We start from the raw sequence: 20,048 nt of genomic DNA, 5'->3' as shown, positions 1-20,048 counted from the left end.
TCCCTTCTTCTCTTTCCGTGGTTCAATTTACATACCATAAATCCCTGCATATTTTACATAAGCTAAACCATTCAGTATTCCATTCTTACATCCATCAAAACTTATCTACACTGTTGAATTTATCTTGAATAATGCCAGTGTTTTTAAATGTGCACAATTTTCACCCATATATTCAATAAACATTTTCCAATCTTCTTTAAATGTTTGTTCTCTTATTCTATACATTGTTGTTGTTATACCCCAACCATCTGACTGGCCTGCTCCAGCCATTCTATGAGTGGCTTCCAACATATATAAAGACATAATAAAACATTAAAACAACTTCCCTATACAGGGCTGCCTTCAGATGGTTACTTATCTCCTTGGTTCCGGGTGTTAGAAGAATTCAGAGGTCTCAAATACAGAATAAAGGTAAAGGTACCCCCGACTGTTAGGTCCAGTCGCGGACGACTCTGGGGTTGCGGCACTCATCTCGCTTTACTGGCCAAGGGAGCCAGCGTACAGCTTCCAGGTCATGTGGCCAGCATGACTAAGCTGCTTCTGGCGAACCAGAGCAGCGCACGGAAACGCCATTTACCTTCCTGCCAGAGCAGTACCTATTTATCTACTTGCACTGGCGTCCTTTCGAACTGCTAGGTTGGCAGGAGCTGGGACTGAACAATGAGAGCTCACCCCTTCATGGGGATTCGAACCGCCGACCTTCTGATCGGCAAGTCCTAGGCTCTGTGGTTTAACCCACACAAATATTCATAAATGCACACATATCCAAATATATAACCCACATGTCTGAAATTGTACAGGAGACCAATCCTGAAGTCATTTTGACTCTCCCAATGACCTGAAATATTCCTCTGCTGTAAGGGAGGCAAATGGGGAAAGCCTTCCCATTGTCTTTTCGCTTACAAATTCTGTCATCAATGCCACATGGGAGGTATGGTTGCGTATTCTAAACACTGTTGGATCTCTGCCCATGGCACCCTGTTTCATTGTCACAGGGAGCACTCTGGGTTCTGCAGGGCTAGACAGGACACTCATTACAATAGGGAATCTATTACAGTAGTTACAAAGCAACCAGTGATTGTGCGTTTGTTGTGGCAATGGATTTGAGAGGGAAACAATAAAGTCATATTCGCAACAGGAAGTTGAAAGGTCTTGTAACTTTGGACAGATTGCAATTTCCTCCTTAGGTGTCGAAACTCCACATTAAGCAAATTGTCTTCTCTCTTTTTTGTTCTTTCACATCTTGCAAGGAATTTGCAATGAACAGTTGGCTTTTTCCATCTCTGTTTACAAAAGATACAAAATGCTCCACAAAACCATGGATCCGAAAATTCTCTTTCTTCTGCTAGCTGGTATGTTTTCTGCTATTTTTTTACGCTTTCTTTTGTGTAAGGATTTTCTGACGGCTACCCCAAAGGGAGAGGGGGAAAAATGAAGGGAGGAAAAACTAACCAGGTGTTAGCTTGTACGGTAGGCAACTTACTGTCGATGTTACACTGAGATGTTGACTTTTCGAGTAGGCTTTGGCCTTACTAAACCATTGGATGGGATTCTAAGAAGACCTGTTACAAAGAGGAGGGCTGAAGGTGAGGAAACATTCTTTGATGTTAAACAGCCTGCAATGCTCAATTAAAAAAAATTAAAAGATTAGAAGAGGAAACGAGGCTACGCGAAAACACGGGTAGTCACAATTGTGGCCTAAGTAACAAATTCATATCTGACAGGGAAAGAGGTCATAAGTAAACAAGGCAGGCTGGAATTTTTGATAGTGTTCTATAATATTCAGTTTTGGATAGTGTCCTGTTGCACACTTTCAGGGAATTTTGTAAGGTGTGTGTGTAAGAGCACAAAACCAAACACTGCCATCTCTATCATGTTTCATATGATTCTTGTTTATATATTACAGCTGATTCCTGTTTATATGATTTTGATAATTTTGATGATGATGTTTTGCCCAAGCATTAATGTAAAACATCAGAACTTTTTCTTTTATTTTTAAAAAGCTTTCTAAATAACTAAAGCATTTTATAAATATTAAAAAGCCTTAGGGAAGGCTTTTCCCTAAGGCCAAAATTTGGATAGGTTCTTAAAACGACGTTAGAAGCACAAGAAGGGCAAAGTAGGTTCACTGCTCATTTCAGAAGCTGAGAAGCTTGCAAGCATGGTGTGAGTTTTGCTCTGTGGCATTTGCAACGTTAGAGGAAGAAATATGAATTGGCCTCCAGGGGCCCAACAACATCATATGTAGCCAATTTTGTGGTGGAGCTGAACGGATTCTGCTGTGCAGTTACATTATAGAATGGTTAGAATCATATAATTGTAGAATTGGAAGGGACCCTAAAGGTAAAGGGACCCCTGACCGTAAGGTCCAGTCACGGGCGACTCGGGTTGTGGCACTCATCTCACTTTATTGAACTGCCAAGCTTCTGATCGGCAAGCCCTAGGCTCTGTGGGTCATCTATTCCAACCCCCTGTAATGCAGGAATCTCAGCTAAAGCATCCGTGACAGATGGTCATCCAACCTGTCCTTAAAAACCTCCAATGAAGGATAGCCCATCACCTTCTGCTGTGAACAGCTCTTACCACCAGAAAGTTCTTCCTGATGTTTGGTCAGAATCTTGTAACTTGAAGCTATTGGTTCCAGTCTTACCAACCGCAGCAGGAGAAAACAAGCTTGCTCCATCCTCCATGTGACAGCCCTTGAAGATGGCTGTCCTATTTTCTCTCAGTCCTCTCTTATCCAGGCTAAACATACCCACTCCCTCAACCGTTTCTCATAGAAGAAGAGGAGTTTGGATTTGATATCCTGCCTTTCACTCCCTTTAAGGAGTCTCAAAGCAGCTAACATTCTCCTTTCCCTTCCTCCCCCACAACAAACACTCTGTGAGGTGAGTGGGGCTGAGAGACTTCAGAGAAGTGTGACTAGCCCAAGGTCACCCAGCAGCTGCATGTGGAGGAGCAGAGACACGAACCCGGTTCCCCAGATTACGAGACTACCACTCTTAACCACTACACCACACTGGCTCTCTTAACCACTACACCACACTAGTTTCCTGGCCCTTCACCTTCTTGGTCGCCCTCCTCTGCACACATTCCAGCATGGCAATATCCTTCTTGAATTGTGGTGCCCAGAACTGGATGCAGGCCTCCAGGTGGGGTCCATTGGTTTGCTGTGCTGCTTCTTTAACTTGAAGACCTGAGCAGAAAAGGAGGGCAAGCACAGGCCCCTCTGATGTGGTAATTGTTGGAAAGGAGAAGTTGCAGCATTCAGAGCAAAGGGTAGGAGAAAGGCTCGAGTGGTAGGCAATTCCAAACATTTATTTTATTGAAAATTTCCAGTGGACAGATAAAGTGAAAGAATTTGAACAAGAAAGGAAAAGTAAGAGGTTTGTATCGATACATGAAAGTTGGGTTTTCTGAGCTTGGAAGTAGGGCGACAACAGGAAAAGTATTGAGGCAGGGTGTTTTGATCATTATCTTATGTCCTCTTAAAATGGTGGTTAGGTAAAGGTAAAGGGACCCCTGACCATTAGGTCCAGTCATGGCTGACTCTGGGGTTGCAACGCTCATCTCGCTTTATTGGCCGAGGGAGCTGGCGTACAGCTTCCGGGTCATGTGGCCAGCATGACTAAGCCGCTTCAGGCGAACCAGAGCAGCGCACGGAAACGCCGTTTACCTTCCCGCTGGAGCGGTACCTATTTATCTACTTGCACTTTGACGTGCTTTCGAACTGCTAGGTTGGCAGGAGCTGGGACCGAGCAAGAGGAGCTCACCCCGTCACGGGGATTCGAACCGCCAACCTTCTGATCGGCAAGTCCTAGGCTCTGTGGTTTAACCCACAGCACCACCCACGACCCATACTGTGGTTATTCCACAGTAATTGCCCAAGGTGGAAACAGCCTTAACTAGACAGCCAGTCTGAAAGCACCCAAAGAACACCCCACCCCACTCACCCAGTCTAAGAACACCATCTCTGAATTTTCTGAAAATTTGACCATAATGCTTATGTCTGTTTTTTTCTTTTTTTCCATGATTTGAGAGCTCTCAAAAAGTGATCAAGACAAGACAATCTATACCACATCTGCTGTAGAAAAGATTAGCATTGCTTCAGCAGATTCCTACATGTACAATCGCTTGGCTGTGCCTTTTGAAAGTACCACCTCGTTACTGATGAAACTGCATTATTATTATTATTATTATTATTATTATTATTATTATTATTATTATTAAAACCTCACTCTTTCCATTGTGCTGTTTCAGGTTCTTGGGTGGCTTCCAGCCTTCTTCCCTCTCCACTTATTTTTCTGGATGTGCTTTCCGAGACACTCAACGAAGGAGACTCCATTAAGATTGCTTGTTTGGCACCCAGGCAGTACAAGGATGCCCTGTTTTATTTGTTCAAGGTGAGCCAGGGGGAGCCGCTGCAGGTTGTGCATGCCGCAGAAGCACAGCACCAAGTTATTTTCCTTCTGGAGAACATCACTCGCAGTGATGGAGGGCAGTACAAGTGCCAGTTTGGCGTCTACAATGGAAGTGCATTGAAACCGTCTGAGTTTAGCAACCTCCTTGAGATTACAGTGGAAGGTGAGTGCTACCAAAGCTAGATGAGCTCATTTTGGGGGATTGGTTGCACCCACACTGCTTGCAAGACATGACCCGCATCATGCCCCATTGTAGAGGCTACTCCAGAGCTTTAGTGTGTCAGCTGCAGTGTTTAGGTGTGTTGTGTGAACACTCCCTGTGCTCCTCCCGGGGCTGGAAAGGGGTTAGTTTAACCTCCGGTTTGCTAGGAGAACTGAATGATGCATGTCTAAAAAGTGTCATCGGCATGAAAAGGTTGGAAAGTGCGGTCTACATGGTGAGAGTCTTGACTTTTGGGCAGAGGTTCCCAAACTTTCCCCCCCTCTGGGTCACACTTTCAAAATAAAAATTTGCTCGCACCACAACAAATATATATATGAATGAAATACACGGGGGGGGGGGACACAATTCCTAGCAATGCTTGATTTATAACACAACTAACATAATTAAAAATATGTTCCAGTGGTGTTCAAACTTTTTTCAAAGAGGGCCAGATTTGATGAAGTGAAGGGCCGTGAGGGCCGACCAAAGTTGTGCTTTTAGGATTGAAGTTGTTAACCTTTTTATGATTTTATCCCAAAGTTGTTGAACATTTTTTAGGATTGAAGTTGTTGAGGTTTTTTAGGATTTTACCCCAGGAAATAAACTGCGATAGGCCGGATTAAACCGACCAGCCCCTGAAACAGCCTTTGGACATGCCTGGTTACTATCCTGCACTGAAATGTTAAAATGCTTCTTTGATTATCCTGGAATCTTTCCCACCACACTTGCCATCCTCTTCTGCCACATCAGTGTTGTGTGCCACAACCTTGGAGAACCATTGCTATAGGGAAAAGGTTGGGAATATGTTCACAGAATCTCAGACTCATGGAGTTGGAAGGGACCATAAGTGTCATCTAGTCCAACCCCCTGCAATTCAGGAATCTTTCACTCATGGTCTCAAAACCATGACCCAGAGATTAAGAGTCTCATGCTCTACCAACTGAGCTATACCTTGGTAGGGATATCCCTTGCTCTGGCAGGGTCTTCACAATATTGGTCAGGGCCTGCAATTAGCACCTAACAAACTTGGAAAGCTGTTGGAGCACTAAAAGGGACCACCACTGATTCATTTCCTAAGCCCTCCTCTTAAAAACAAACCCTGGCCTGGTATTCTTAGAAGTGCTGGGCAGTCTAGATAGTATGCAGAGGATCATGATATCTCTCCCTGGAAGGTGATGGGACAGAAAGGAAACATAAACAAGCTGTAAAAAGTAAAGGTAAAGGTACCCCTGCCCGTACGGGCCAGTCTTGACAGACTCTAGGGTTGTGCGCCCATCTCACTCAAAGAGGCCGGGGGCCAGCGCTGTCCGGAGACTCTTCCGGGTCACGTGGCCAGCGTGACATCGCTGCTCTGGCGAGCCAGAGCCGCACACGGAAACGCCGTTTACCTTCCCGCTAGTAAGCGGTCCCTATTTATCTACTTGCACCTGAGAGTGCTTTCGAACTGCTAGGTTGGCAGGCGCTGGGACCGAACAACGGGAGCGCACCCCGCCGCGGGGATTCGAACCGCCGACCTTTCGATCGGCAAGCCCTAGGCGCTGAGGCTTTAACCCACAGCACCACCCGCGTCCCTAAACAAGCTGTAAAGAAAGATTAAATTGATCTATGAAACCCAGTGAGCTTTGTGGCTGAATGGGTCCTAGATCAACACTTGAACCATTGCACCACAACAGTGTATGTATAAATTTCGTATAAATTTTAATTGGTAGTGCAGGTCCAGGGTGGAGTGACTTTGGGGATGGGCAGGAAAACACAACCTGGAGACATTCTGTCAAGCTCTGCCCACTGGTGTGACTCACGAGCAGTGGAATAGCAATCAATACCCATGTCAGGAATGTGGTTCACCAGAGCGCAGGGGAAGAGTCAGGCTCAGAAATTGAGCTAAGTGAGAGAGAGAGAGAGAGAGAGAGAGACTCTGCAGATGAGAGCTGGCTGACAGAGCCGAGAAGGGGCAGTTCGACCTCGCCCCTTCCTGAAGAAGAAACTGTTAGTTCTCAAGAAGCGGGAGAGTTAGGAGGCAGCCAGAGTGTTGCTAGGCAATCAGCAGATAAGCAGAGGACTGAGACTGTCAAGTGAAAGTAGGGAGGGGGAAGGCCAGCCTCTCAGTCCCTCTTCTAGGAGACTGGATAAGATCAGAAGACAACAGAAGGGCAAGAGAGGAAGAGCGGGAGTTTGGCATCCTTCCTGCTGTGGGAGGGGCAAAGATTCAGACTGACCAACTATCGTCAATGTGAGCAGGTGAGAAGCCATGCTCTGGATGTGTGTGTTTTTTGTAAATAAACATATATAAAACTGCCGGAGACTCATTACTTCTTATCAGGGCTTGCTTGCCTGCCTGAGATCATTGCAATCCATGACTGAAAAAAAGCCAGAATATGTAGAAGCTGATGTATCAAATGTGGCCACAGAAAAACTGGATCTTTTAATTATCTGGAAGCACCCTTTTTTTGTTCCTGGAGACCATGTTTGGCTCTTGTAAGGGTGGGCAGATGACTGATTTTAGCAAACCACTTTTTCTTTTACATTTATACATTCCTTTCAAAAAGGAAAAACTGCCCGGTCATCTCTTCTTTTTCTTTTTTGTTTCAGCATCCAGCTTGACCACTTTCCCTCCAACAGCTCAGCCGAGATCTGATTCAAAAGGTAGGCGCTAAAGGGAAGATGAGCAGTGAGCGTTTGGGAAATGTGTCAGAGGGCCGCTGGGGAAATGTTTGGGGAAAGATGCATGGAAGTGCAGCCGAAAGGCCTTTTGGAGCCTACCTGGGGCAGGATAGGGGAGAGAAAGAGGACAAATGCACACCCACCCACTGCTCCACACTCCAGAAAAGTAGATTTGTATTTTCTTGCTTTGCTCTCTTGCATTAACTGTAGCTGACTTGCTGCTTCCATTTCCAGGTCCATTCTGGGTTCTCCCCGTTGTCCTGAGTGTGGTTGGAGTACTGCTTCTGGCTGTGATCCTGCTGGTGGCCGCGATTGCATTGAGACGCTGTATGTGGATTTCAGAAAATGAATATGTCTAATCTTCCTGTTTAAGGGCACTGGCCAATAAGGATGATGCCTAGCCTAGGTTGGAGACCTCTAAGACTTTCTTACAGACCCTGTTTCACTTTGTGGCCTTTTGGTATATTACTTGACAACAAAGATTTTGCCAAAACAGTCCCTAACCGTGAGTGCACGATACGCGACAGTGATGGAAAACTGGATGAGGGGTTAGACTGCTAGACAAGCTTTAGCTGTAAAATATCTGAAAGATTTATAGTCTCTCTGCTCTGAAAGGTAATTACTTTCTTAAATGGAGAATCCAGATGACATCATTATCAGCCCATTACAGACCAATGTTTTTATTTAGTAATAATATACAATATGAGCAGGAGTGGCACTATTATGGCTTTCTAGGGCCACTGTGTCTTTAATTAGAAGTTTCCTCCTTGTAACCTCTGTAATTAGTTCCTTCCCCTTCACTGTGAGATGGGCCTTGAATTAATCAGTTACCGTACTGTTTTTATGCAGAGAGGCAGAATATTTTAATTACTGGTTTCCTCTTTGCAGCCAAAGAAATAACTCATTTTTAAAAAAACACTGTTTCAAAAAGCAAATGAATATTAGTATCATCCTCCTCATCCCTTGCTTCCTGTGACATCTCTCCTGATTAAAAGCTTGCCACCAGATTGTGACATTTTGGTTGGTCCTAATAAAGATATCATCCAACTATAGATTTCTGAGGTTTTCTTCTTATGGACCAACCCTGCTACCTTGTCTGTGTATGTGTGTAGAATATGTGAATACTTATTTTTGCATCTTTTTTTCTTTATTGTGTATTTTCCCCATATTTGTTTCAATTAAAAACAAATTTCAATTAAAAAAAAACTTTAGCTGCAGAGAGGAGACCAGTAATTAGCCCTCACTCCAGCAGCGAACAGGAACTGACTAATTAAGGAACAATTTAGCTGAATGGGGGTATTATAGGGACAGAAGATGCAAAGAGGAAGCTTCTAGTTAAAGCGGAAACTGAAGAGGACCTTTGCTGAATGGGACTTACTTCTGAGTAAATATTATAGCAGTGTTCCGGCCATGGGGCTAAGCATTACTAGATTATAAAGTTCTATTATTAATTGCCACGTAGAAACACCATTTTAAATCCACTTCCAGCCGATTATGGAAAGCAATGCCTCAGAAATGCTAAAGGGTCCAATAACGTAGCAGGAAACACTAGGTAGATTTTCTTACTAGTGATGGTGTGCAGTCGGTGAACGTGGCAGACTAGGCCAGTCCCACAAATGTTCCTGGTAAATTAGAGTATTTAAGTCTTGAAGTCTGGTGCCTCCTTCCCGAAGCCTGGGAAGCTTCTACCTTGCTTAGGGAGGGAGGCATGATGCTCCAGACAAGGTCCAAAAGCTCTCCTGCCACCTTCCCACAGCCTGACTGATTTTGGGAAGGAAACAATTAAACCCCTGTGTTGCAAAGAATTATCAGTAATATCCCAGGCAACACGATGACCAAGTACAACAATGCAACATCAGTATAAACTCTTTATCTAGTCTATACGGAACATTGAACAATATGAGAAACCAAATAAACAGAAATCTTCTAAATCTCTGAAAGTCACTAAATGTGCACTCTTGACGGATTCTCTTGAAAACATAGAACCAAATAAACATAAACGTAAGACTTATAACTCTCTGAAAGTCTTTGTGGACTATGCAAGTCTCTGAAAGAAGCAATGGGTCAAATTCTTATCTGATGAAAACAAGCCGTTAAAGCTTTGTTATATGACGTCCAACGCTGCCAAAGTGGTCTGCAACAGACGTATATACATAACTTTATGACCACTGCTCCATAGGTATTGTTGTTATACTATTCCATTCACCATATAGATGGGTTTATGAAGCATTTCCATATCCTTCTGCTGTGCTGAAGAAGAATTCTATGAAACAGTGGGTATATCCAGAATCACTGTTCACTATGTCTGTTGACAGGACTGCATTTCCTTTTCTGATACTTCCCTCTTGTTTCTTCCCATTTTACTAGTTAAAGAGAGAAGAAAGAAGCAAAGGTGAGAGGAGCTCACCCCCATTTATGCAGTTTCAAAAAACTCTGGTTGAGGTGAAATATTTCCGATGTGTCCTGAAAATCAGGGGGTGCAGTGGGGCAGACCTGTGCCAGGCTGGGGTAGGGAATTATTGGGGCAGAGGTAGAGAGTAGCTTTTCCCCTTGTGGATTGTAGAGTTGGAAGGGATCCTGAGGATCATCTAATCCAGCCTCCTGCAATGCAGGAATTTGCAGCTGTCCAGGGATTGAACCTGCAACCTTGGCATTATCAGCACCACGCTCTAACTGAGCTATCCAGGCACAGTAGAAAAGCAACATGGAACACAAAGGGGTTATATTAAATGCTTGTCCTAGAAAGCGTGAAGGGTGTTATGTACTGAAGTTCTCACCCTGGCCCAGCAGGGGGATACTGTAGATAGTTCAGGTCCACATATGCAAATAAGGGATCGAAAGTGACGTTCAGTGATTGGATAGTTACAGAAAGTTGTTACAGTTACGTTGTACTGGAGCTCTATATAAGCAGGCTGACTGAACCCTTCAGTTCAGTTCTGACCTGTGAATAAACAAGAGCTGTTTGGAGTATCACTGTGTTGCCTGATATGTTCACCCACAGCCTAACAAAGGGCGAACAAGCAGCCTTGCTTATAGCGATCACCATACTCCATGCAGCAGAGGGCAGAGCTTGCTCTAGTTGAAATCCACTTGTCTATACAACAGTCCCAGGAAACGGGGGCTTGTCCTTGTGCTTGAAAGGATAAATCAAACCTGATAAATTAGGATAAATTAGCCAGGCGGGAAACTAATGTAGGCAGTAACTCTCAGTAGCTTTCTTTGGGAGAGCTAACAAGTACTGCAGAATTGCAAAATATCCCCGTTATATATATTTTTATTTGCTTAGGGTACTGGACTCCTGCTGGACAGAAACAAGCTTCCCCACCACAGGTATGTTAAATGTAAGTGCCAAGGACATGTGACTGCACATTTTCCGTGGCTGCTTCTGTTTGCATTTGTGTATCAGAGGCAGGTGAAGCATCATCCTAGAAAGATCAGTGGTCACAAATACCACCTGAATGCTGAGCTTGGGACAAGACCCAGCAATGGGGTCAAGGATATCGGTTGTGTTCTTATTCCTGAGCAGGGCTGTGCAACTTTATATATTCATTGGCACGCAAAAGAGAGGAGCCCATTCACTTCGCATCACAACCCAGATTTTGCAAGTGATGGTTTGCTTATCATTGGCAACGTATTATTTACATCAGGAACTGAAGAAATACAGGTGAAAAATGAGTCTGGCCCAGTTAAAAGCAGGCAAAGCCAGGAACAGAGGAGGAAAGGACTACTGTTCATGTTGATGGCCCAATGCCCAGAAGAAAAAAAAGCTTTGCCTTAGCAAAACAAGTTCTCTCCAGCCCAAAGCCATACTCTACAAACAGGGGAGATGCAGGCATATTACATACTATGTTCCATTCCTATTCTTGGCATCTCTAGACTACTGTAGGGACGCAGGTGGCGCTCTGGGTTAAACCACAGAGCCTAGGACTTGCCGATCAGAAGGTCGGCGATTCGAATCCCTGCAACGGGGTGAGCTCCCGTTGCTCGGACCCTGCTCCTGCCAACCTAGCAGTTCAAAAGCACGTCAAAGTACAAGTAGATAAATAGGTACTGCTCCGGCGGGAAGGTAAACGGCATTTCCGTGCGCTGCTCTGGTTCGCCAAAAGCGGCTTAGTCATGCTGGCCACATGACCCGGAAGCTGTACGCCGGCTTCCTCGGCCCATAAAGCGAGATGAGCGCTGCAACCCCAGAGTCGGCCATGACTGGACCTAATGGTCAGGGGTCCCTTTACCTTTAGACTACTGTAAGAGGAACCTTGTTCCTATGTTATGTTGCTGTGCTGACAGTGGAAAGGTCCAGAGAGAAGGGAGGGACAGAAAGTAAAGTGGCAGAATAACTTTTTAATTCATTTGTACTGAATGCTTTCCACCCCCTTAACTTCCTTGATTCTGTGCGATCCCACATGATCAATGAAAAGAAGATATTACAAGTGCTGTTTGGTTGCTTTTAGATGTTAAGACATTTGTGTAACTATAATTTATTCAGTTCTCAAGTAACCTTGTTCACGCTGCTTCTTCCGCAGAGACATCCTTTGATAACTCCATGTACACTATTACAATGGTAAGTTGTTAACATGGGAGCCAGAAGTTGGAATCTAGCTGCTTTTAGGAATTGAGACCAGAGAGTTCTGTGGGCTATTATAAAGCAGTCTCCCCATGGCTAGGAATTACCCTAAGGCAGTCACAAAAAGAGCTGGGTAGCAAGGATATATGTTATGGCATCCAACGTATCACGAGAGAGAGAAATTTAATGGTGATTTGGCTGTTATGTAGAGCTCATCCCCATGGTTTAGCTCTCTCCATTCTAGTCTTGTTTGTCTCCTTAATTTATCTCCATCTTGGCATTTTTATCTCGCAAGAAAACGGACCAGGAAGCTATAGAGAACAACGGTGCTTGGATGTCGTCAGCCACAAGTACAAGATTTTCATCCCGCTGCTCTGTGGAAAAGCCAGATTTTTGTACTTTTAGAGGATCAGAATGACCTTTCACTTGATCACACGGCTCAGGATCTCTCTGATAATCTTCCTCCCTGACATCCACACACTGCAAGTTGTTCCTCTTAGATCATCAACAGAAACAGAGTTCATCGACCGTTTTGGGCCAGAGTCTCCTCCTCCTTGCCATCACAAAGTTCCATCTTCACCTTTCTAAGTTCTCTTCCACTGCCAATCACACATTCGGAACTTGGGTCATGTGGAGGTGGGGAAGATGTTGCCGATTTCATCCATTTCTGGAATGATTTTTGGATTTGGGAAAAGCAGGAACAATAAGGATGAACTTTGAGAGTTCTTCAGCTTTGGGACTGTAGCAAGACTGGAAGGAGATGAATAAAAACTGGGTGACTTAACCTTCAAAAATAATGCCGTTGAATGCAATTTGCATGTTTGAGACAAAAAGAACAGTTTTTGTTTTTGTTCTGCTGAAAACAGTAGCATTTGGATCGTATATCCTCAGACTTTCTTTAAGTGCCTGCAACCAAGTGTTTTGCTCTGCCTTCCAAAACCACTGGGAAATTGAGAATAACTTTCCAGGATCAAAAGCAATAGTGAATTCTGGGGTACCTTAAAGACTAATGAACATATCTGTTGTGGCATAAGCGCTTACTGAGAAGAAACTGGTATCTGCAGTGGCTTGCATAAAATTTGTCAACTGTTCCTCTGCCAGGCAAACTGGTCCATCAGGCAGGTTGCTCTTTTGGTCCGGCTAAGATGGTTACTACTGATCCTTCACTTGCATATATGTAAATTAGTCAGTTGCCTTCCATCAACAGGCAACAACATAAACAATGCTGTGGGGTGACTGCAGTGGGTGGGGTGACGGCAGGGCAGGGTATGCTCTGGATTTGGGTGAGAAAATGTTGGAGAGTATGCTCCCCCCTACTGCCAATCTGCTGCCATACTCTGTTGCAGCCTTTCTCAACCTTGGGTCCCCAGACGTTGTTGGACTACAACTCCCATCATCCCTAGTCCTGGTAGCTAGGGATGATGGGAGTTGTAGTCCAGCAGCCCCTGGGGACCCAAGGCCGCCCTGCTACACCCTGTGCACAGGAAATGCCAGCAGTGGCTAAGGAACTCTGGGGACAAATTTGTGGAAGGCCTGGCTATCAATTGCTCCTGCCAACCTAGCAGCTCGAAAGCACGCCAGTGCAAGTAGATAAATAGGTACTGCTGCGGTGGGAAGGTAAATGGCATTTCCATGTGCGCTGGTTTCCGTCACGGTGTCCTGTTGCGCCAGAAGCGGTTTAGTCCTGCTGGCCACATGATCCAGAAAGCTGTCTGTGGACAAACACCGGCTCCCTCGGCCTGAAAGCGAGATGAGCACCGCAAAACCCATAGTCGCCTTTGACTGGACTTAACCGTCCAGGGGTCCTTTACCTTTTTACCTTTCACCAGCCGCCACTGCGCTGTTCTACTTCCACTATCGGAGGCAGCCCACCTCTGAATGCCAGTTGTTGGTTGTAGTTGGAGAGAGTACTCTTGTGAGCAGATTTGGCTTGCAGGATTCCTGTATGCACCTGGTTGGCCACTGTGGAAAGAGTTCTGGGCTAGATGGGCCTTTGGCTTAATCCAGCTGGCCTCTTATATACTGCCCAGGGCCCCTCTGGGAGGAAGGGTGGGATATTAAATAAAGAAATGCAAATGTTCTCAGACAGCATGCACTTCTTGAGAGAGTCACATGGAGAGGCATACACACCTAACTGCAAAAAAAATTCAGGATGCAGCACAACACTGCAGCATCCTAAAGCAAAATCTGGGCTCCACAAAATCTGGGCTGCATGGACCATGGAGATTCCTCTCTTTCCCAGTTTGCAGTCTGGAGCATCCAGTTTTGAATCCAGATAGAAGGTGCCATTCTTTTGGAGTGTTTCTGGATTTAAACTTCTGTTTGTTTGCCTTGCTAGGAAGTGAGCGAGGTCTAGGACATCTGATGCCAAGAAGGGGGGCTCTGGGCTCTGGTGACAACAGCAGCGGTGACCCTGCGTTCTTCAACTGTGCTTCTCCTTCCTCTGCATCTTAGATTCCCTTTCCAGCATAAAACCTACTTTTTTAACCTGTATGGGGGCAGAAGATGGACCAAGCAGCTTGGCAGATGTATTTGGCTTCAGCATAATCTCTTGAAGCCGTTTTCTGTCTCAGTGAAAGTGAGAAGCATATTCTTACGCACACAAACACCCCAAAAAGAAAGTGGAGCTCATCTGTGTGTCACACTGAGCATTTCTATATAAGCAGCTATGTTTGAGGAAAGTCTACTGACCACTGCCAAGGAATGTACCAGCTCATTAAGGAGTGACTATGGTGTTATAATGGGATGCGGGTGGCGCTGTGGTCTAAACCACTAAGCCTAGGGCTTGCTGATCAAAAGGTTCAAATCCCCGCGATGGGGTGAGCTCTGTCCCAGTTGCTGCCAACCTAGCAGTTCGAAAGCACGCCAAAAAGTGCAAGTAGATAAATAGATACCGCTCCGGCGGGAAGGTAAACGGCATTTCCGTGCGCTGCTCTGGTTTCGCCAGAAGCTGCTTAGTCATGCTGGCCACATGACCCAGAAAAACTGTCTGCGGAGCAGACAAACGCCACAACCCAGAGTCGTTCGCAACTGGACTTAACTGTCAGGGGTCCCTTTACCTTTTTATGGTGTTACAAGTTGGTATTTCAGGATGTGGGGGGCGCTGTGGTCTAAACCACTGAGCCTCTTGGGCTTGCTGATTGGAAGGTCGGCGGTTCAAATCCCTGTGGCAGGGTGAGCTCCCATTGCTCTGTCCCAGCTCCTGCCAACCTAGCAGTTCGAAAGCACGCCAGTACAAGTAGAAAAATAGGTACTGCTGCGGCAGGAAGGTAAACGGCGTTTCCGTGCTCTCTGGTTTCCGTCACGGTGTCTCATTGCACCAGAAGTGGTTTAGTCATGCTGGCCACATCACCCAGAAAGCTGTCTGTGGACAAATGCTGGCTCCCTCGGCCTGAAAGCGAGATGAGTGCTGCAACTCCATAGTCGCCTTTGACTGGACTTAAACATCCAGGGGTCCTTTACCTTTTACCTATAAGTTGGCTTTCAGGGCTCATGTTGCAAGGAGGAATTATCTTGAAATTCAGCCAAAGCGAGGTCCACCAATGGAGACAGATACCAAGAATGATGCTGGTCAGTTAATTTGCACAGGTGAATGGGCTCAATCCCCTTTTACTTGTTATTTTCTTTATTTTTACCCTGCCCTTCCTCCAAGGAACTCAGAGTGGCATGCACACTGTTTTCCCTCTCACAACAGCCTTGTGAGGCAGCTTAGGCTGAGAGATAACTGACTTGGTCAGTGTTGCCCTGGGAGTTTTATTGCAGTTGGGATTTGAACCATGAGTCCATGTCTCACATTCTAAACCACTACAGATTTCGCCGCTCTGGCGCTACAAACTATGATGCAACAGGAAGTGAGTGAAATGGAGAATGACCAATATTTCTCAACACTGGGCAATTCAGACTCCCTGGTCTCAGAACAGCTGCTGCTCTCAGTTCTCTGCTGCTATTTCCAGAACTGCTCTCCTCCACACAGTGCAACTTTATTTCTGCTCACACCATACTCGGTTCCTTTGTCCTGCTACAAACATCTCCTTGAAGCTTTGGTGGCCACGTCAACCACTTTGCAGAATGAAGCTGCGCAGGGACTGTACCACTTCAGTGGGGGATCTGTATGTTTGTGTGCTCTTCCTTGCAGGGGCAAGGAGGAGGGGACTCATTGCATACAGGCAAAGCAGCATGTCAGAAGGGGTTGGTTTTAGCTTCCTGGCAACACTGTTTTTAAATTTTGATTGTCCCACCCCTCCTTACAGAGGGAAAAGCTCCCCTGTTGCCTCTGCGTTCTGTTAAGCTTCTTGGGGGGGGGGGAGTGTGAACCTAGTCAGTAAGTAAGTAAATAAATACATAAATAAATAACATCTTTGTTTATCTTTTTTGTTGAACATTATTATTATTATTATTATTATTATTATTAAGTGCAGAGAATAATTAAGATTAAGAAAACCAAAATGCAAAGCGGCCCCTTGCACATCTGCCGTATATGGCCTCTGAACCTGGAGGTCCCATTGCAGTCGATGACAAGGCTTCTCAAAAGAACTTGTTTAGGGAAGTTTTTAATGTTTAATGTGTCATTGTGTTTGTAATATTCTGTTGGGAGCCGCCTAGAGTGGCTGTGGCAACCCAGCCAGAAGCTCGGCATGTAAATAATAAATTATTATTATTATTATTATTCAATCCCACAGCTTCTGCCACCACTTCTTTATGGCAGTGCAGTTTATTTGAAAAGCACTGTAAGGGAAAGCAACCTCTTCTGCGCTCCTACTTGCTTGACTAGTTTTTTATATTTATATATGATTTTAATTTTATTAATGATTATTTTTTTTATGATAGTTGTTTTCTTTTCTATGTTTTTAGTTGTTCCCATTTTATCTACAAGCTGCCTTGAGTCCCTGTCAGGGAAAAGTGGGGGAGGGATAAATAAATCAACAAGAACAACTACAGAGTTTGCCATTTCAATGCATACCCACTCTGCTTTTGCCCCGCACATGCAGGAAATAATAATAATAATAATAATAATAATTACTAGTTTGCCTATGAATTGCAATGCATGCCAACTGCATCCTTGCCCCGTACAATGCAGGATTTTGCCGCGGCGCTTGGGATCCGGACACGCCGCGCACGATCGCATCGGCCCTTTAACCTCTCCTTTTTCCCCTTGGTCCGCTTTTTCCCCTCGGGCGCTGTCCCCTCTGTCGGCCGGCAGGGGTCGCCCTCCTCCGCCCTTCCCCTCTCCCCCGGCAGCCCCCTGGCTCCTTCACGGCGAGCTCCTTCCACCGCCGGCCGCACGGGGCGCTGTCCCACTGGCTGAGCGGCAGCGCTCAGGAGGCGCGGCTTCCGGCCTCTCCTCCTGCTGCTGCGCCTCCTCCTCGGCGCCCCTCACAGCAGCAGCAGCAGCAGCGGCGGCCGCGGGTCGGGCCTGGGATGCCAAGATGGCGTCGGCGGCGTCGGTGTCGGTCTTCCCCGGCGTGCGGCTCCTGACCATCGGCGACGCCAACGGCGAGATCCAGCGGCACCAGGAGCAGCAGGCGCTCCGCCTCGAGGCCCGCACCGGGCCCGACGCCGCCTGCCTCGCCCTCTATAGCCGTGAGTGGGGGCGAGAGACGGGGCAGGTGGCCGGGCGGGGGGAAGGGGCCTGCTCGGGCTGAGGGACGGGTGGATGAATGGATGACTGGGGCGTGGAAGGGCCCGCACCGGTGCCTCTGGGCATGTGGAGAGTGCCGCACCTCCGCCACGCTTCCAGTGACGGGGGCCGGCACTTCGGTCCCCCCGGGATGGCGCCGCCTCACTCTTCCTCCAACTCTCCCCGTACCGAGGAGGAAGGGGTCAGGGAAGAGGTGCCTCAGGAACGGGGTTGGGATGAAACGCCGACATTGGGATCCTGCCTCCTGAGGGAGTCGCCTTGCCTCGTGGGTGAGCCGGCCCTGCATCCCAGGGATAGTTTGCATGTGCCACGATGGGCATCTCCTGAGGTGCCAGGCAGTGCTTTTTTCTGGGGGGACGCAGGGGTGTGCATACCCCTAAACGTTTTGTGAGTCTTTGTACTTTTGTCCATTTACTATATTAATTTAGCCGGATTTGAACTATAAAATGGTGATTTCCTTGAGTCAAAATGAGAGTACAGTGGTACCTCGGGTTAAGTACTTAATTCATTCCAGAGGTCTGTACTTAACCTGAAACTGTTCTTAACCTGAAGCACCACTTTAGCTAATGGGGCCGCCGGGCCACCAGAGCATGATTTCTGTTCTCATCCTGAAGCAAAGTTCTTAACCTGAGGTATTATTTCTGGTTTAGCGGAGTCTGTAACCTGAAGTGTATGTAACCTGAAGCATATGTAACTCGAGGTACCACTGTACCCCTAAACATTTTTTAGGAAAAAAAAAAGCACTGGTGCTGGGCCAGGCAGACAGGCTTCAATTGTCCCAATACATCAGGGGTTATCCTTAAGTTCGTAAGATGGGGCAGGCAGGTATCGTCCTTTGAAGGAATGGGGCGGGGTGACCGCTCATTATTCTTGCCATCAATTGCATTTGTATTCCGCCTTTCCTTCAGAGAGCTCAAGACGGAATACAGAAATTCTGCTCCTCCACATTTTTTGCTTGCAACAACCCTGTTAGGTTGAGAGGCAGCGGCTGGCCCAAGGTCACCCATTGAATTTTGTGGCCAAGTGGGGACAGTGGTAATTTTTACTCCTCCTTTGCAAGCAGGTGGAGTGGGAGGCTATCCCATGCCTATCCAGATTCCTGCCTGGTCCGTGCTGAGTGGCTGTCTCTGCTTCTTGCTCTTAAACACAAACTGACTGGTTTCTTGGAATACTTCACCTGCTGGATGACTAGTTCTGTGTTGCCTTGAAAGGCTTTCATAGTCTTATGGAAAACTTGCAGGGAGTCCAGTTGGTTCTTCAAAAAGAGATGCAGATGCCTGCCTAGCATTTGAAGTACCTTAACTAAAGTAGTAGAAGTTGATTCCCCCCTCCCCCAAGCCATCTCTCAAATTATCACATCAATAGATGATTTCAAAAAAGTTTTTTTTGGGGGGGGGGCACATAGTCGTTAAAGCTGAATGTGAAATGTCTGTTGCGATTCTAGAAGACAAAAAAGTAAATGGGTTGAAAGGCCAGGTAAGTAAAGATTTAAAAAGATTTTTTTCGGTCATACCGAGATTAAAACTGGAATAGGGCATTTTAAAATTCGGCTAATGTGGAGAAGATCCTTAAGTTTATTTTTGGCCTGGAAGCCAAACAGGTCCAAAATCTGACAGGTTTTTTTGAAAATGGGTTAAGAGGTTGTTTTGAATATTGGAAGAAAGAACTGTCAAGTCAGTCATCAAACTATAGAAGCATATGTAGTGGGGTTCATTTGTCCTGGATACAAATGGCATTTTAAGAGTGTTTTCATATACTGCTGGAATGGCTATGCGGAAGTATTTACACCATTGTAATAACAATACTTAGTGACTGTATAGTACTTTAAAGTTTTTGTTCATTATCTCAGTAATCCAGTTCAGTAAAATAGACCAGTTTTATCATCCCAGGTTGAGGCTGGGGTTGCCAAAGGTTGCCTAATGAGCTTATGTCTGCATAAGATCTGAACTGGATATTCCTAGTTTGCAGCTCCCAGTTTAAGCTACTCTGCAACACCACTGGCAGATTCTGCTGCAGTTGTGACATCCTAATGCTGTGCTTTGTGTATGTTTAGTTAGCTAGGTCCTTCAAAGGACCTGCTAATGTGTACAGGATTGTAGTTCCAGGTTCCCAAGTAACAATGCAATGCTGAACCAAGTCTACTCAGAAGTAAGTACTATTCGATTCAATGGGGCTTCTAGGTAAGTGGAGTTAAGATTGCAGCCCAAGTCAGTCCTACATAGCAGAGTAGTGCAAGCGGCTTTTAGCTTCTGGGACAGAAACACTTCTATCAAGTGCATCATTCTCTGAATGATTGGTGGACACGATTCCTAGTATTAGGAAGAAAATGGGAAAGTGCAATGAAACTGGAGTATATGGTTCAAGAGGGGACCGAATTGTTACCATGGAAGTTATCCAAAGATGCTGTCATTCTAAGGGCGTTTAATGTGCTCACATCAATGAAGGAAGGAGCAGGCTGCAGCCAGTGGGTGTGCATATATTTACAACAGAATCAGCCTTGAATTGGGTGCCCTAGTAAAGTGTCTGCATTTAGACCTGCAGAGAACGTAGTCACTTACTAGG

The 20,048-nt window shown here is 45.8% G+C and overlaps 2 protein-coding genes across 5 annotated transcripts in view; both read left to right on the top strand.

Annotated features, from left to right (window-relative positions):
- Positions 1–745: 745 nt before the first annotated feature.
- On the top strand, positions 746–16,208 carry LOC310667765 (protein HIDE1). 3 transcript variants are annotated; one of them, XM_083420693.1, is made up of 8 exons: positions 746–1,352; positions 4,261–4,584; positions 7,213–7,266; positions 7,519–7,611; positions 9,652–9,676; positions 10,571–10,614; positions 11,808–11,845; positions 12,144–16,208. In XM_083420693.1, the coding sequence occupies exons 1-8, from the start codon at positions 1,304–1,306 to the stop codon at positions 12,264–12,266; spliced, it is 750 nt and encodes a 249-aa protein (XP_083276819.1). In that variant the 5' UTR covers positions 746–1,303; the 3' UTR covers positions 12,267–16,208. The 3 variants fall into 3 exon arrangements, with proteins under 3 accessions (XP_083276819.1, XP_083276821.1, XP_083276820.1); XM_083420695.1 differs by having other exon boundaries at positions 10,571–10,625; positions 12,144–12,645; XM_083420694.1 differs by having other exon boundaries at positions 747–1,352; positions 14,187–16,208.
- Positions 16,209–17,071: 863 nt separating this feature from the next.
- CARM1 (coactivator associated arginine methyltransferase 1) overlaps positions 17,072–20,048 on the top strand; it is a 40,665-nt gene continuing 37,688 nt past the window's right edge. The window contains exon 1 of one of the 2 annotated variants that reach the window (XM_083420083.1): positions 17,072–17,428. In XM_083420083.1, the coding sequence (XP_083276209.1) occupies positions 17,275–17,428 (154 nt within the window). In that variant the 5' untranslated portion in view covers positions 17,072–17,274. The remainder of the gene's footprint in view (positions 17,429–20,048) is intronic. The other variant, XM_083420082.1, reaches the window with a different exon arrangement.

The sequence above is a fragment of the Podarcis tiliguerta genome, assembly GCF_965153285.1.
Source record: "Podarcis tiliguerta genome assembly, chromosome: 17".
Taxonomy (NCBI): Eukaryota; Metazoa; Chordata; class Lepidosauria; order Squamata; family Lacertidae; genus Podarcis; species Podarcis tiliguerta.
Note: the sequence above shows the minus strand (reverse complement) of the source record. Positions and strands in the feature narration are given on the sequence as shown.

What these genes read in the sequence shown, in the direction of transcription:
- LOC310667765 (XM_083420693.1), top strand. Translation starts at nt 1,304, where the DNA reads ATGCTCCACAAAACCATGGATCCGAAAATTCTCTTTCTTCTGCTAGCT. An exon ending in GCCGAGATCTGATTCAAAAG is followed by an intron (nt 7,267 to 7,518) that starts GTAGGCGCTAAA and finishes TTCCATTTCCAG; the next exon opens with GTCCATTCTGGGTTCTCCCC. An exon ending in AACAAGCTTCCCCACCACAG is followed by an intron (nt 10,615 to 11,807) that starts GTATGTTAAATG and finishes CTTCTTCCGCAG; the next exon opens with AGACATCCTTTGATAACTCC.